Source organism: Dendrobates tinctorius, unplaced genomic scaffold, assembly GCF_039654945.1.
Source record: "Dendrobates tinctorius isolate UK_male_01 unplaced genomic scaffold, ASM3965494v1 ptg000243l, whole genome shotgun sequence".
Classification (NCBI taxonomy): domain Eukaryota; kingdom Metazoa; phylum Chordata; class Amphibia; order Anura; family Dendrobatidae; genus Dendrobates; species Dendrobates tinctorius.
Window position 1 is genome coordinate 6642501 of NW_027361910.1, and position 16701 is coordinate 6659201.

Here is a 16701-nt window from a genome sequence, read left to right on the forward strand (position 1 = left end):
CCTCTCTAGGCCTCTCACAGCTTTCAACCTCTGAGACACATAAGGACGGTAACACCCTTGATCTGGTCTTCTGCCGGCTCTGTTCAATCTCCCACCTAAACAACTCACCGCTTCCACTCTCTGACCACAACATTCTCTCCTTCACGCTCACAAATCCTCGCCCACCCCAGCTCATTCCTACCTACCACACAGTCAGAAATCTACAAGCTATTAACCCTCAGACACTTTCAGATTCCCTACACTCATCTCTGTCCCCAATCTCCTCTCTTTCCTGTCCTAATCTGGCTGTTCATCACTACAATGACACTCTTAGAAGCACCCTTGACCAAGTAGCTCCCCTCACCCTCAGAACCTCCAAACACAGAGTAAAAGAGCCCTGGCTCACATCGCAAACTCAACTTCTCCAGCGATGCTCCAGGAGTGCTGAACGCCTATGGAGAAAAACCCGCACACCAGAAGACTTCATCCACTTCAAATTTATGTTAAGAACCTATAACGCTGCCCTTCACCTTGCCAAACAGACCTACTTCACCACCCTGATCTCCTCACTAGCCAACAACCCCAAGAAACTTTTTGACACTTTTCACTCCCTCCTCAGGCCAAAAGCACAAGCCCCTATCACAGACATTTGTGCTGATGACCTGGCCTCCCACTTTACAGAAAAAATAGATAATATCCGTCAAGAAATCTGCTCCCAACCACCAAGTGCTGTGACTCCCACCCCTTCCTACATCTCCCCTGGCTCACTCTCCACATTTGATCCCATAACCGAAGAAGAAGTCTCCAGACTCCTCTCTTCTTCTCGTCCGACTACATGCACTACCGACCCCATTCCCTCACATCTCCTCCAGTCTCTCTCTCCAGTCGTCACAACCCACCTAACTACAATCTTTAATCTCTCCCTCTCCTCGGGCATTTTCCCATCCTCCTTCAAACACGCCATCGTTACTCCACTACTAAAGAAACCTGCTCTCGACCCATCCTGCACAAACAACTACAGACCAGTCTTCAATCTCCCCTTCATCTCTAAACTTTTGGAACGCCTAGTTTACTCCCGCCTTACCCGTTACCTCTCCATTCACTCCCTTCTAGACCCTTCACAGTCCGGCTTCCGCCCCCTACATTCGACTGAAACTGCACTCATCAAAGTGACCAATGACCTTCTGACAGCAAAACGTAACGGTGACCACTCTCTGCTCATTCTTCTTGACCTATCTGCAGCTTTCGATACTGTTGACCACCATCTCCTACTCTCTAGGCTCCAGTCACTAGGCATTAAGGACACTGCACTCTCCTGGTTCTCTTCCTATCTCTCTGACCGCTCCTTCAGTGTTTTGTTCTCTGGCTCCACGTCATCTCCTCTTCCTCTTGCTGTCGGGGTACCTCAGGGCTCAGTCCTTGGCCCCCTTCTTTTCTCTCTCTACACGGCCCCAATTGGACAGACCATCAGCAGATTTGGCTTTCAGTACCATCTTTATGCTGATGACACACAACTATACACGTCTTCCCCCGACCTTACCCCCGCTGTACTACAGAACGCCAGTGACTGTCTGTCCGCAGTCTCCAATATCATGTCCGCTCTCTATCTGAAACTCAACCTCTCCAAAACTGAACTTCTTCTGCTCCCGCCGTCTACTAACCTCCCTAAATCTGACATTTCCTTCTCCGTGGGTGGTACCACAATAACACCCCGGCAGCAGGTGCGCTGTCTGGGTGTTATGTTTGACACCAATCTCTCCTTTACATCCCATATACAATCCCTTGCCCGCTCTTGCCGCTTACACCTAAAGAACATCTCTAGAATCCGCCCTTTTCTCACTATGGAAACAACAAAAACCCTCACTGTTGCATTGATCCACTCTCGCCTGGATTACTGCAACGCTCTATTAATTGGCCTCCCCGTCACTTGACTATCCCCTCTCCAGTCCATACTCAATGCAGCAGCCAGGATCGTCCATCTGGGTAATCGGTACTCGGACGCGTCCGCTCTTCGCCAGTCCTTACATTGGCTGCCCATTCATTATAGGATCCAATTCAAAGTACTTGTTCTCACCCACAAAGCTCTCCACAGTGCGGCACCCCCTTACATCTCTTCTCTCATTTCTGTCTATCGGCCTAGCCGATCGCTGCGCTCTGCAAACGACTTTCGACTAACCTCTGCACTAATCCGTACCTCCCACTCCCGACTCCAAGACTTCTCCCGTGCTGCTCCTATCCTCTGGAATGCTCTACCCCAAGAAATCAGGACTATCCACAATTTGCATAGTTTTAGGCGCTCCCTCAAAACACACCTGTTCAGAGCGGCCTATCACATTCACTAATCAAAGTCATTCTCTGTGTAAGTGTGCGTGCGTAGCCCATTCACTATCTCCATCCATCCTTCACTCCTGCAAGATGGCTGGACCTTCATTGTAAATACACCATTGTAAATACACACCTGTACTCTGTATCTCCCTCACCTCATTGTAGATTGTACGCTCTCACGAGCAGGGTCGTCTTATTTCGTCTTATTTTGCTTTAATTATTGTATTGTTAGCGTTGTTACTTATGACTTGTGTTTTGAAACTGTTAAACTGTAAAGCGCTGCGGAATATGTTGGCGCTATATAAATAAAGATTATTATTATTATTATTATTATTATTGCCAATGCGGATTTTAGAGGCAGATCATGGTTGAATAAATCAACCGTCATCTGCTGGGAAAGATGGAGGCTCAGCTTTTGAACCCGCATCAAAGGCAAAAACACAAATATGTAACAGACTGTACGTCATATGTTGTGAAGGAGTTAAGCACAGGGGAAGGGACATGTATAGCGTCATTCACATAGAAATTGTGACCTACTGACGCCCCTTAGTATTTTCTATGACTGTAATATCTCATTCATAGCCCTAATACAGTATGATAAATTCCCCTCACATACAATATGATAACCAATAGTGGATTGTCCTGCTCACTTTGTCCCCATACAGTTATAGAGGTCGGCCAGGGCGGTAGTCTTGGCTGAGGTTGTCAGGCATTGTACACTCTGGCCTCCCTCTACAGGAAGACAGTACCTTTTCTCTTGCATGTTACAACTGGTACTCACGGTGCTGTCAGCGTCTTCTTGGCTGCACTGACTTGTAGCTGGTCCTGTATCCCAAACAATAGAGACACAGTCCAGGGTAACTCTTAACTGAACATATTTATTTACTTGAGGACACAGCATATCCACATAGTATCCAGCATTTCCATCACAGCAAAGACGGCACATTACTTCATCTTTCCCTTCACTGTTCCCTGTGTCACTAAGTGTTTCCGAGGGACGGGGTGTCTCAGACGACCCCTCAGTGTCCTCCCGGTGGAGCGTCACCACGGTGGAGTGTTCTCCGGTCCGCTTCGCCTCAGACAACAGAGATCCAGCACATGAAGCTATCCACCACATACTGGAGTGACCTGCCTGTACACTTTTACGGTGACCTTCCATCTTCCACTACTTCATTCTTTTCCTCTCCAATGCTGGTTCTGCTGAATCTGGTTCTTCTCTAAGTTCCCCGCGTGGATGGCTGGGAATACGGAGTTGTTAGGCAGCTCGGGCCTATAGCCCACCCGAGCACTAACTAAAAATTAGAGCCATGATTATCAGGACGTTATTACTGGCAACTTGAAATGTAGCAATGGGATTTGTAGAAATAGGATCAAGTATTGATCGGTGTCCGCCCCATAGCCTGGAACACCTCATGTATGAAAAAGAAAAACATGGATATCTCTGGAATAAGACATCAGTCTGCAGATATCTAGGTATCACTTTATTCAGCTCCCTATGACCTACATGCCCATATAGACAGCTTAGGAGGGAGGATCCTACTGATAGATTCTGGGGCATCTTTTAGGCTGATCATTATTACAATGTGAGCTTTGCCCACCTTGGAAGAGACATTAAAGTAAGCATTAAATCAAAAGGCCCATGTCTCTATCCGTTTGGAGGAGCAGTGAGAAAAAAACATAAGAGCAGAAATTGCCAGTTCTGAACTGGGGACAGGTAATCTGTAATGATGTAACATGTACCCCGACAGATAATTCCACTAATCTTTATTCATGTCCACCCCTCTCCTGGGATAATACTTACATAGTAGCTCTTCTTGGTGCTAACCTGTTGAATATTACATTTTTACATCTTCTGTGCCCTCCATTTATTTCTATTCAAGTGTATTCTGAATGACATATATTTCTAACATGGTCTATGGTATATAACCAATGGGACGGAAAGAGGTATCCAAAATGACCCCGTTCAGGAAATGCAGCTTTGTGGGCATTTATTGCTCAGTTTTAAACTTTTAGTCACAGAGCAGAATAGTAGAGTTTTTGCTCTATACCATTACTGTTAACAGATCAGATGATCACAATGAATGGCATCTACTGTAATCTACTGTTGTATGATCAAGAAACAGTAACAAAAAAGGTGTCTAAAAATGGCTGGAAAAATGGTTTGCAATTGCAGCCAACTGATAACAATAATTGTTCTGTCCGGTTTTGTTTCAGTTGGTTTCTTTTGCTTCAGTGGGAGCCAGAGAGGAAAAATCATGATACATGTTGTACTTAAGAATAATCCCAAATCTTCCTTCAGTATCTTGATAAATAAAAGAAAGCGTTTTATGATTGTACACATACCTGGTATCACTCGGTTTAATTTGAGTGTAGTGGCGATGCATCGTGTGGTACAGCAATCCGACAATGGTGGTTCGGGCTGAAATAAATAAAAAGTAAAAAAAGAAATATTACACACAGGTGTCACCCAACCATGAAATATTCCAGTCATTTCAGAACATTCCCTTGTCAACACATCACATCCCCGTCATAATTGGTGCCACTGAGTTGTGAAATTCAGGCTCCCTGCATTCCCGGCATGTTAGCGGTCCTCTCCGCCAGCACTCCTCAATATGGACGGCTAAGTCGGACTGACGGGTGCACTCAGCACCTTAACCTGCCCAGGAATAAAAATATCAGGACGAGAGATATTGTTTAAATCTACAAACTGGAAGCAGTAGATGAGAGGGAACGATTTAAAACGTGCCATGAAATTGCTTTCCACAGAGTCTAATGAGACAGAAAGCGATGGGGACAGATGTTTATTTTTTTAGAGAGGAATGTGAACACTTTGCATGAACTAGGAAGTGCAGGCACAAAAACGAAATGATTTATGAGCACCATGGGGCATCAATAAGTGGTTTTCACTCTGACCGGAACATATTGACAGGAGCGACAGAATCCAGCTTATCTGTTAACCATTTATCAGCCGCACGCCTGGACTCTTACAGCTGCAAACAGTACAGAAATACATTAGGAGGTTGCTTCTCATGTCAGCAATAGAAAAGAGGTCCACACACCCGGGAGCACATTTGTCAGTGTCTCTGCAACTTAAAAGTGCCATTGTGACATTAATAACATTTCTGCAAAGATTTGTGACATGTAATAGATGACAAAATGTGGGCAAGGTGTGCGCAAAGATTCACTTTAGACCACTTTTATGAATAATCCAAGGATATAATTATGTACATTTATGATGCCTCTTAATAACATTTGCTATTTTTATTTATATGAATGTACAAATGTGACATATTTAGCAAGGCTGGAGTCTCACACCCCAGTTATTTGTCTGAGTATGGAAAGCTATTTCCAGACTGATCACGGACCTCCAGACAGGGGCGGACACAGACTGCAGAGGGCCCCTGTGCAAGAAATCTTCCCCCCCCCCCAATACTGCAACAAATATGAGTAACCATATAGGTTGTATGAGCACGGGACTATGGGATGGAGGATAATTATAATTTGTTATAACTAACCACAGTTAGTTACTATGCCCGGGCAATGCCAGGCTCTTCAGGTAGTATATTTATAAGTAACATAGAATGAATTGAAATACAATGCAAAGAAGCAGTGTTATCACTCACCAGTCTGCAAATGTTGGCTATAATCCTGCTGTATGGAGGCAGAGTGGGGTTTTAGGCCTGTAGTATAATGATCCCTGGCTTTAACTTATCAGCTTCCGCATATATATATATACAGTATATATATATACAGTGGGGAAAAAAAGTATTTAGTCAGTCAGCAATAGTGCAAGTTCCACCACTTAAAAAGATGAGAGGCGTCTGTAATTTACATCATAGGTAGACCTCAACTATGGGAGACAAACTGAGAAAAAAAAATCCAGAAAATCACATTGTCTGTTTTTTTTTCATTTTATTTGCATATTATGGTGGAAAATAAGTATTTGGTCAGAAACAAAATTTCATCTCAATACTTTGTGATATATCCTTTGTTGGCAATGACAGAGGTCAAACGTTTTCTGTAAGTCTTCACAAGGTTGCCACACACTGTTGTTGGTATGTTGGCCCATTCCTCCATGCAGATCTCCTCTAGAGCAGTGATGTTTTTGGCTTTTCGCTTGGCAACACGGACTTTCAACTCCCTCCAAAGGTTTTCTATAGGGTTGAGATCTGGAGACTGGCTAGGCCACTCCAGGACCTTGAAATGCTTCTTACGAAGCCACTCCTTCGTTGCCCTGGCGGTGTGCTTTGGATCATTGTCATGTTGAAAGACCCAGCCACGTTTCATCTTCAATGCCCTTGCTGATGGAAGGAGGTTTGCACTCAAAATCTCAAGATACATGGCCCCATTCATTCTTTCATGTACCCGGATCAGTCGTCCTGGCCCCTTTGCAGAGAAACAGCCCCAAAACATGATGTTTCCACCACCATGCTTTACAGTAGGTATGGCGTTTGATGGATGCAACTCAGCATTCTTTTTCCTCCAAACATGACAAGTTGTGTTTCTACCAAACAGTTCCAGTTTGGTTTCATCAGACCATAGGACATTCTCCCAAAACTCCTCTGGATCATCCAAATGCTCTCTAGCAAACTTTAGACGGGCCCGGACATGTACAGGCTTAAGCAGTGGGACACGTCTGGCACTGCAGGATCTGAGTCCATGGTGGCGTAGAGTGTTACTTATAGTAGGCCTTGTTACATTGGTCCCAGCTCTCTGCAGTTCATTCACTAGGTCCCCCCGCGTGGTTCTGGGATTTTTGCTCACCGTTCTTGTGATCATTCTGACCCCACGGGGTGGGATTTTGCGTGGAGCACCAGATCGAGGGAGATTATCAGTGGTCTTGTATGTCTTCCATTTTCTAATTATTGCTCCCACAGTTGATTTCTTCACTCCAAGCTGGTTGGCTATTGCAGATTCAGTCTTCCCAGCCTGGTGCAGGGCTACAATTTTGTTTCTGGTGTCCTTTGACAGCTCTTTGGTCTTCACCATAGTGGAGTTTGGAGTCAGACTGTTTGAGGGTGTGCACAGGTGTCTTTTTATACTGATAACAAGTTTAAACAGGTGCCATTACTACAGGTAATGAGTGGAGGAAAGAGGAGACTCTTAAAGAAGAAGTTACAGGTCTGTGAGAGCCAGAAATCTTGATTGCTTGTTTCTGACCAAATACTTATTTTCCACCATAATATGCAAATAAAATGAAAAAAAAACAGACAATGTGAATTTCTGGATTTTTTTTTCTCAGTTTGTCTCCCATAGTTGAGGTCTACCTATGATGTAAATTACAGACGCCTCTCATCTTTTTAAGTGGTGGAACTTGCACTATTGCTGACTGACTAAATACTTTTTTTCCCCACTGTATATATATATAAAAAGAGTAAGTAAGAGTCTTCACCATAGTGTATAGCATCAAGAACACAATCTGTCAAAGGACACGTTCAGACATCTGTACAAATCGATCCAAGATCAGATGGCAATGCATGGACTGGCCAAGGTTCTCGTGATCTGAGCATAAGGCCGGCGTCACACTAGTGATGAATACGGACGAGTGCTATGTGATAAAACATCGCATAGCACTCGGACCAGTATTCATCTATGGGGCAGCTCACATCACCATTTTTTTCCTCGGCCGTATTGTACGTGCGAGTGAAATTGGAGCACACTGCGATTGTCACCGACACTCGGCTGAAACCCGGCGCACTCACACCGATATATGTCTATGGATGCGAGTGACAGTGCACATCACTCTGATATCATCCAAGTGCTGGGCGATATACGCCGACGCTGGCAATGGAGAAGGAGAAATTAGTTTCTCTGCTTCCTCCACAGCTGTGCTCCGATCCGCTCAAACACAAGGATGTCAGCGCCATCACACTCACATACAAGAACAACACAGAAGTCTCCAGAACAAGGGTCATTAGTGGCAATGGTAGGCCTTACACAGGGCCAGACTGGGACAAAAATGCAGCCTTGCCACACAAATCCCACCAGTCCACACACTATAGCACTCAAAAGCCCCAATCAGTGAATTTTTGCTATACTCTTTCGTCCCCTCATCACTCTCTTATAGGAGTTATTTGAAGAGCCACATGTGAATGGCACCACAGTGCATATGATTGACCACAGCTGCATTTACATGGGCCCCTTTTCTTCAAAGCTATGTTTCCCAGGATCATGGGGGTCCCAGCAGTCAGATCCACAACAAACAGAAAGTCATCCCCTATCCCCACATAATGCTCCATACAGTATTATGGGCCCCATATATTACTGCATACAGTATAATAGGCTCCATATAATGCTCCATACAGTATAATGGGCCCCATATATTACTTCATACAGCATAATGGGCCCCATATATTACTTCATACAGTATAATGGGCACCATATTATTACTTCATACAGTATAATGGGCACCATATATTACTTCATACAGTATAATGGGCACCATATATTACTTCATACAGTATAATATGCCCCATATATTACTTAAAAAAAAATGGGCCCCATATAATTCTTCTCACCAAACCCTGTTGCTCTGGTCTCCTCAGTGTATTCTGATCCTCCGCACTGCTTGGCACAGAGACATCATTAACTTTACGTATATAATTGTCCACTTGGACTGATTGTAATAATGATTTGTTTGTACCCTGTTGTCTGTGGCTGGCCCACTTTATGAGGGTGCTCACAGCATATGATTATACACCAGTAAAAAGTATCAGAGGCTCAATGTGACCAGTGCCATCTAGTTTCCTACCCCTCTTATTCTACTGGTACTGAGGGCACACTGACTTGTACTGAGGAAAAGAAAGAAAGAACAGAGAGAGAGAGAAAAAAAGAAAGCAAAGAAAAAGAAAGAAAGAACAGAGAGAGAAAGAAAGAAAGAAAGAAAGAAAGAAAGAAAGAAAGAAAGAGAAAAAGAAAGAAGAGAGAGAGAGAAAGAAAGAGGGGAAAGAAAGAACAGCGAAAGAAAGAAGAAAGAAGGAAAGAAACAGAGAGAGAATGAAAGAACAGAGAGAGAGAAAGAAAAAAAGAAAGATTAGAGAGATAAAGAAACAGAGAGAGAAAGAAAGATTCTATAAAGAAACTATAGCAGCCCGGCTCCCACTGTAGTGCCCACCTGAGCCTCCCGATGCAGGACATATCATGATCTGCTCACATGGCCGGCATCCCTGAGTCCAAGGAGATCCTGCTGTCCACGCTGTTGGAGGAGGACACGATGATGGATCGGAAGCATTCCATGAAATGCCTCCTTGGTTCCGTCACAATCTCATCCCGAAATTACCTAATTTCCATTCAGCTTTTAGCACGTCACTTCCAGTGGAATGAAGTGCTCCTTGGGGCTCCGCCGTGTACTCCTGTGTCCGCGGGAAAAGTTAGCTCCCAGCCGGGGCAGTGGGGCAAACTCTCAAAATCGGAACAGTCCCGCTGGGAGGTATGAATGCTCCCCACCATACACCTTACACGTATGGCTCCACACACCACATACGCACACGGTTCCGCTTTTTATGGCTCGTACACACACGGCTCCACTCAGTACACACATGACTCAACTCCATAAACCTCGTACACAAGCGGCTCTGCTCTAACACCTTGAACACATGTGGCCACACTCCGTAAATCTTGTACACACATGGCTCTACTCCGAAAACCTTGTACAGTTGTGGCTAAAACTATTGACTCCCCTGCAATTTTGTCAGATAATACTGTTTCTTCCTGAAAATGATTGCAATCACAAATTCTTTGGTATTAGCTTCATTTTAATTTGTCTTAAATGAAAAAACACAAAAGAGAATGAAGCAAAAAGCAAAACATTGATCATTTCACACAAAACTCCAAAAATGGGCCAGACAAAAGTATTGGCACCCTAAGCCTAATACTTGGTTGCACAACCTTTAGCCAAAATAACTGCGACCAACTGCTTCCAGTAACCATCAATGAGTTTCTTACAATGCTCTGCTGGAATTTTAGACCATTCTTCTTTGGCAAACTGCTCCAGGTCAATGATATTAGAAGGGTGCCTTCTCCAAACTGCCATTTTTAGATCTCTCCACAGGTGTTCTATGGGATTCAGGTCAGGACTCATTGCTGGCCACCTTAGAAGTCTCCAGTGCTTTCTCTCAAACCATTTTCTAGTGCTTTTTGAAGTGTGTTTTGGGTCATTGTCCTGCTGGAAGACCCATGACCTCTGAGGGAGACCAAGCTTTCTCACACTGGGCCCTACATTATGCTGCAGAATTTGTTGGTAGTCTTCAGACTTCATAATGCCATGCACAAGGTCAAGCAGTCCAGTGCCAGAGGCAGCAAAGCAATCCTAAAACATCAGGGAACCTCCGCCATGTTTGACTGTAGGGACCGTGTTCTTTTCTTTGAATGCCTCTTTTTTTCTCCTGTAAGCTCTATGTTGATGCCTTTGCCCAAAAAGCTCTACTTTTGTCTCATCTGACCAGAGAACATTCTTCCAAAACATTTTAGGCTTTTTCAGGTAAGTTTTGGCAAACTCCAGCCTGGCTTTTTTATGTCTAGGGGGAAGAAGTGGGGTCTTCCTGGATCTCCTACCATACAGTCCCTTTTCATTCAGATGCCGACGGATAGTATGGGTTGACACTGTTGTACCCTCGGACTGCAGGGCAGCTTGAACTTGTTTGGATGTTAGTTGAGGTTCTTTACCCAACATCCGCACAATCTTGCGTTGAAATCTCTTGTCAATTTTTCTTTTCCGTCCACATCTAGGGAGCTTAGCCACAGTGCCATGGGCTTTAAAATTCTTGATGACACTGCGCACGGTAGACACAGGAACATTCAGGTCTTTGGAGATGGACTTGTAGCCTTGAGATTGCTCATGCTTCCTCACAATTTGGTTTCTCAAGTCCTCAGACAGTTCTTTAGTCTTCTTTCTTTTCTCCATGCTCAATGTAGTACACACAAGGACACAGGACAGAGGTTGAGTCAACTTTAATCCATGTCAACTGGCTGCAAGTGTGATTTAGTTATTGCCAACACCTGTTAGGTGCCACAGGTAAGTTACAGGTGCTGTTAATTACACAAATTAGAGAAGCATCACATGATTTTTCGAACAGTGCCAATACTTTTGTCCACCCTCTTTTTTATGTTTGGTGTGGAATTATATCCAATTTGGCTTTAGGACAATTCTTTTTGTGTTTTTTCATTTAAGACAAATTAAATGAAGATAATAATACCAAAGAATTTGTGATTGCAATCATTTTCAGAAAGAAACTGAGTATTATCTGACAAAATTGCAGGGGTGTCAATACTTTTGGCCACAACTGTACACTTGCAGCTTTCCTCCATACACCTTGTACACACGCGGTTCTGCTCCGTACACCTCATACACACGTGGCCAGGCTCCGTACACACACGGCTCCGCTCCGTACACCTCGAACACACACACAGCTCTGCTTCGTACACATCTCTGTTCCGTACACCTCATACACGTGCGGCTCTGCTTCGTACACCTCGTACACGTGCGGCTCTGCTCCGTACACCTCGTACATGTGCGGCTCTTCTCCGTACACCTAGTACACGTGCGGCTCTGCTTCGCACACCTTGTACACATGTGGCTCCGCTCCGTACACACGGCTCCGCTCTGTACACATCTCTGCTCCATACACCTCGTACACGTGCGGCTCCGCTCCGTACACCTTGCACACGTGCTGCTCCGCTCTGTACACCTCGCACACGCACTGCTCCGCTCTGTACACCTTGCACACGTGCGGCTCTGCTCCATACACATGCGGCTCCGCTTTGTACACACACGGCTCAGCTCCGTACACACACACAGCTCCGCTCCATACACATCTCTGCTCCGTACATGTCGTACACGTGTGGCTCTTCTCCATACATCTCTTACACACACGGCTCCGCTCCGTACACCTCACACACACGGCTCCACTCCATACACCTCATACACACATGGCTCCACTCAGTACACCTCACACACACACGGCTCCGCTCCATACACCTCACACACACACAGCTCCACTCCATACACCTTGTACACACATGGCTCCACTTTGTACACCTCGTACACACACACAGCTCCACTCCATACACCTTGTACACACACGGCTCCACTCTGTACACCTCGTACACACACACAGCTCCGCTCCGTACACCTCTTACACACACAGCTCCGCTCCTTACACCTCGCACACACACAGCTCCGCTCCGTACACCTCGTACACACACACAGCTCTGCTACATCCACCCTGTAAACTTCCTTCATCCAGCACGATGACAACCAGCCAGCACAGCAGAGTACTGCATAAAATAAGGGCTAGGGCTGATGCACACAGGACCTGTGATGAGGTCACAGGAGGGGAGGAGTCAGGGCTCACATGATCACGGGGCTCTGACTCCTTCCCTCTTGTGACTTCATCAATTACAAGCCTCTTGCAGGACCGCAGCACCAGCGTGCAGAAGAGGCTAAATTGTAGGTGCTACGGGTAGAGGAGCGCATAATGCCGCCCCCTGCTGCCTGCCACTTGTCAAGCTGGCTCAACTCGCCTCATTATATCTGTGCCCCGCAATGCGGTGCTGGAGGCTGGAGGGGCCCCCTCTCCCCCGGGGCCCCCGTTCAATGAACGGGCTGCACGGGCGGTAGTTCCGGCCCTGCCTCCAGAGCTGAAATCAACTGCCTAAAGGATTATTAGTAACCATTGAGTTTGTAAAGGAGACCCACAGATTGAGTGGAAACAGACTGTGGAAACAGACTGTAAAACTTGGATCTGTAAAGCCGGCTTAACCCCTTCACCTCGAAGCTTATTTTCACCTTCCTGACCAGGCCAATTTTTACAATTCTGACCACTGTCAATTTATGAGGTCATAACTCTGGAATGCTTCAATGGATCCAGGTGATTCTGAGAATGTTTTCTCGTGACATATTTATTATACTTTATGATAGTGGTAACATTTCTTTGATATGACTTGCATTTATTTGTGAAAAAAACGGAAATTTGGCAACAATGTAGAAAATTTCGCAATTTTCAAACTTTAAATTTTTATGCCCTTAAATCAGAGAGTCATATCGCACAAAATAGTTAATAAAAACCACTTTACATATGTCTACTTTACATAAGCACAATTTTGGAAACATAGTTTTTTTTGTTAGGAAGTTATAAGGGTTAAAAGTTGACCAGCGATTTCTCATTTTTACAACAAAATTTGCAAAACCATTTTTTTAGGGACCACCTCATATTTGAAATGACTTTGAGGGGCCTATATGACATAAAATACCCAAATATGACACCATTCTAAAAACTGCACCCCTCAAGGTACTCAAAACTACATTCAAGAAGTATATTAACCCTTCACAGGAGTTTTGGGAACGTGGAAAGAAAAAATAAACATTTACTTTTCCTTCACAAAAATTTTCCTTTAGACCTAATTTTTTTTACTTTCACAAGGGTAACAAGAGAAAATGGACCATATATTTTGTTGTGCAATTTCTCCTGAGCATGTCGATACCCTATATGTGAGGGAAATCTACGGTTTGGGCACACAGTAGTCGCTTGGAAGGGAAGGAGCGCCATTTCACTTTTTGAATGTAAAATTTACTGTAATAATAGCGGACGCCATGTCATGTTTGGAGAGCCCCTGATGTGTCTAAACAGTGGAAACCCCCAACAAGTGACACCATTTTGGAAACTAGACCCCTTAGGGAACTTACCTAGATGTGTATTGAGCACCTTGAACCCACAGGGGTTCACAAATGATTATAACGTAGAGCCGTGGAAATAAATAAATCACATTTTTTGGGAAATAAATCTTTTTTAGCTCCATAATTTGCATTTTCATAAGGGTAACAGGAGAAATTGCTCCATACAGTTTGTTAGGCAATCTCTCATGAGTATGCCAATACCCCATATGTGGGGTGAATACTACTGTTCAGTCGCACAGCAGGACTTGGAAGGGAAGGAGCACCATGTGACTTTTTGAATGCAAAATTTGATGGAATAATTAACGGACGGCATGTCGCGTTTGAAGAGCCCCTGATGTGCCTAAACAGTGGAAACCCCCTACAAATGACACCATTTTGGAAGCTAGACCTCTTTGTGACCTTATCTAGATGTGTATTGAGCACCTTGAAGCCCCAGGTGTGTCACAGAAGTTTATAATGTTAGGCTGTGAAAATAAAAGAAACCACATTTTCCACACAAAAATCATTTTAGCTATAAATTTTGTATTTTCACAAGAGCAAAAGAAGAACATGGACCCCCAAGTTTGCTGATCAATTTCTCCTGAGTTCACCGATACCCCATATGTGGTTGAAAACCACTTTTGAAGCACAATGCAAAGCTTAGAATTGAAGTAGTGCCATATTACACTGCAGATTTTGCTGCACTTGTTTGAGGGTGCCATGTTACATTGGCAGAGCCCCTGAGGTGCCAGAATAGCAGAACATCCCATAAGTGACCCAGTTCACCAATTAAACCTCTCATTGAATTCCTTTAGGCGTGCAATGATTATATTTACATCACAGGTGTGTCACACACTTTTATACCATTGGGCAGGGAAGAAAAAATAATTTACATTTTTACCACCAAGATTGTGTGTTAGCCAATTTTCACACTGGGAAATGGGTAAAAATGTCACCAGAATTTGTTCCACAATTTCTGCTGAATGTAGAAATACCCCATATGTGGCTGTAAGTACTATAGTACTTTGCCATACAGAGAGACTCAGGAGCACTATTTGCCTCCTGGAGCGCAGATTTTCCTAGACTGTTTTGCGAATTCCATATAAAGAGCCCCTAAGTGCTAGAAAAGTAGAACACCCTCAAGTGATCACATTTTGGAAATTATAGCCCTTTGGGAATTTATCTACAGATGTAGTGACGATTTTGAATCTATGGGTGTTTTCTAGAAACAGGCAGAAGTGGATGTTGCTGAGTGAAAATTTCAAACTGCCGTTGTAGTGACCAGTACGCTGTGGTGGCCAGTATGTTGCAGCCACCAGTACATTATGCCCAGCCCATGCTTCAGGAGACACATGCCAAACATGTGGGTATTAAATGTTCTTTGAGAACACACTGGGGCTCAGAAAGGAGGGGGGCATTTGGATTTGAGAGCAGAGAATTTGCTGAATTTCTTTCGGGGAGCGAGGAGCCATTTAGATTTTCCAGAGCCTTTGTACTACCAGTAACTTCGAGGCCCCTATATTTCAAAAAATGACAGACCTGAATAAAGACTTGCTTTTTTTGTGGATTGAGTTGAAGCTTTTATTGGAAAAGTTTTGCATAACGCTTGGGTTCACATTTATCTGGTGCACTACGCTGATCACTTACTTTGTGGTGTTCATCTAAATCTCTAAGTGACGTAACAGATGAAACCCCCGAGGGATCAATTCACTATAATGAGGCAGCAGATTTTCTCTGGACGCCATCTGGCCTCTGTTCAATGGTGTCCTTTTCAAAAGTGCACAAAACTGTGGCCGACAGCACTTTTATGCAATCCTAGAAAGATGGACACCGCCGGATCACAGATCAGACGGCGTCCACAGTGCCTCCATCTGCCTCATTATAGGGAATTTTCTGTTGGGGGTTCTGTCTGAATCACATATTTCAGAGATTTACACGGAAATCCCGGTGTAAGCTCTCAGCGCAGAGCACAAGATAAATGTGCACCGAGCCTTACTGCAATCTTTGGGAGGCAGAATGAAAAACTGAACAGTAGATGAAGAACTAGTTTATTGATTTTTTACACTGCTTCTCATGCAGTATAAGTGATTAGATTACTTTATTCTTCAGGTCAGTGCGATTACAGAGATACCAGAATTATATCAGATTTTTATGTTTGGCAGCTGTTACACACTAAAAGATGCTTTTTATTGCGAAAACTAGTTTTTGCATCACCATATGTTGAGAGCTATAATTTTTACATATTTTGGCCAACAGAGGCATGTGAGGTCTTGTTTTTTGCGGGATGAGCTGACGTTTTTATTGGTACCATATTCGGGCACATGACATTTTTTGAATTTTTTGATAGTTTTTTAATCTGATTTTTGGGAGACAGAATGAACAAAAACCAGCAATTCAGGAATTGCTTTTGTTTTTTGTTTTTATACCATTCCGCGTGTGGCAAAATTGATAAGGCATCTTTACTCTTCGGGTCAGTACGATTACAGCGATACATCATTTATATCTTTTTTTTGTTTTGTCACTTTTACACTAAACTGTTTGGGGCTGCATGCACTGTGTCATCGTAAAGTGTAGACTATGAGCAAGAGCAGCTTCTAGCATAATTTAGGCTAATTTTGTTCCCTTGACGTGGTATATAACCAATTTTTTTACTCATGGTATACGACTCTCTAGTGTGGATTTTTTCACTCGCTGTCTCCCTAGCTTTACATTATGTACTATTATTTTATTATATTACTTTAACC

At 43.9% G+C, this 16701-nt stretch overlaps 1 protein-coding gene across 2 annotated transcripts in view; it reads right to left on the reverse strand.

Annotated features, from left to right (window-relative positions):
- The window catches only part of ADGRD1 (adhesion G protein-coupled receptor D1), a 1079490-nt gene that overhangs the window by 885407 nt on the left and 177382 nt on the right, over nt 1–16701 (reverse strand). For both annotated transcript variants that reach the window (XM_073557041.1, XM_073557040.1), the window contains one exon: nt 4648–4723. In XM_073557041.1, the coding sequence (XP_073413142.1) occupies nt 4648–4723 (76 nt within the window). The remainder of the gene's footprint in view (nt 1–4647; nt 4724–16701) is intronic.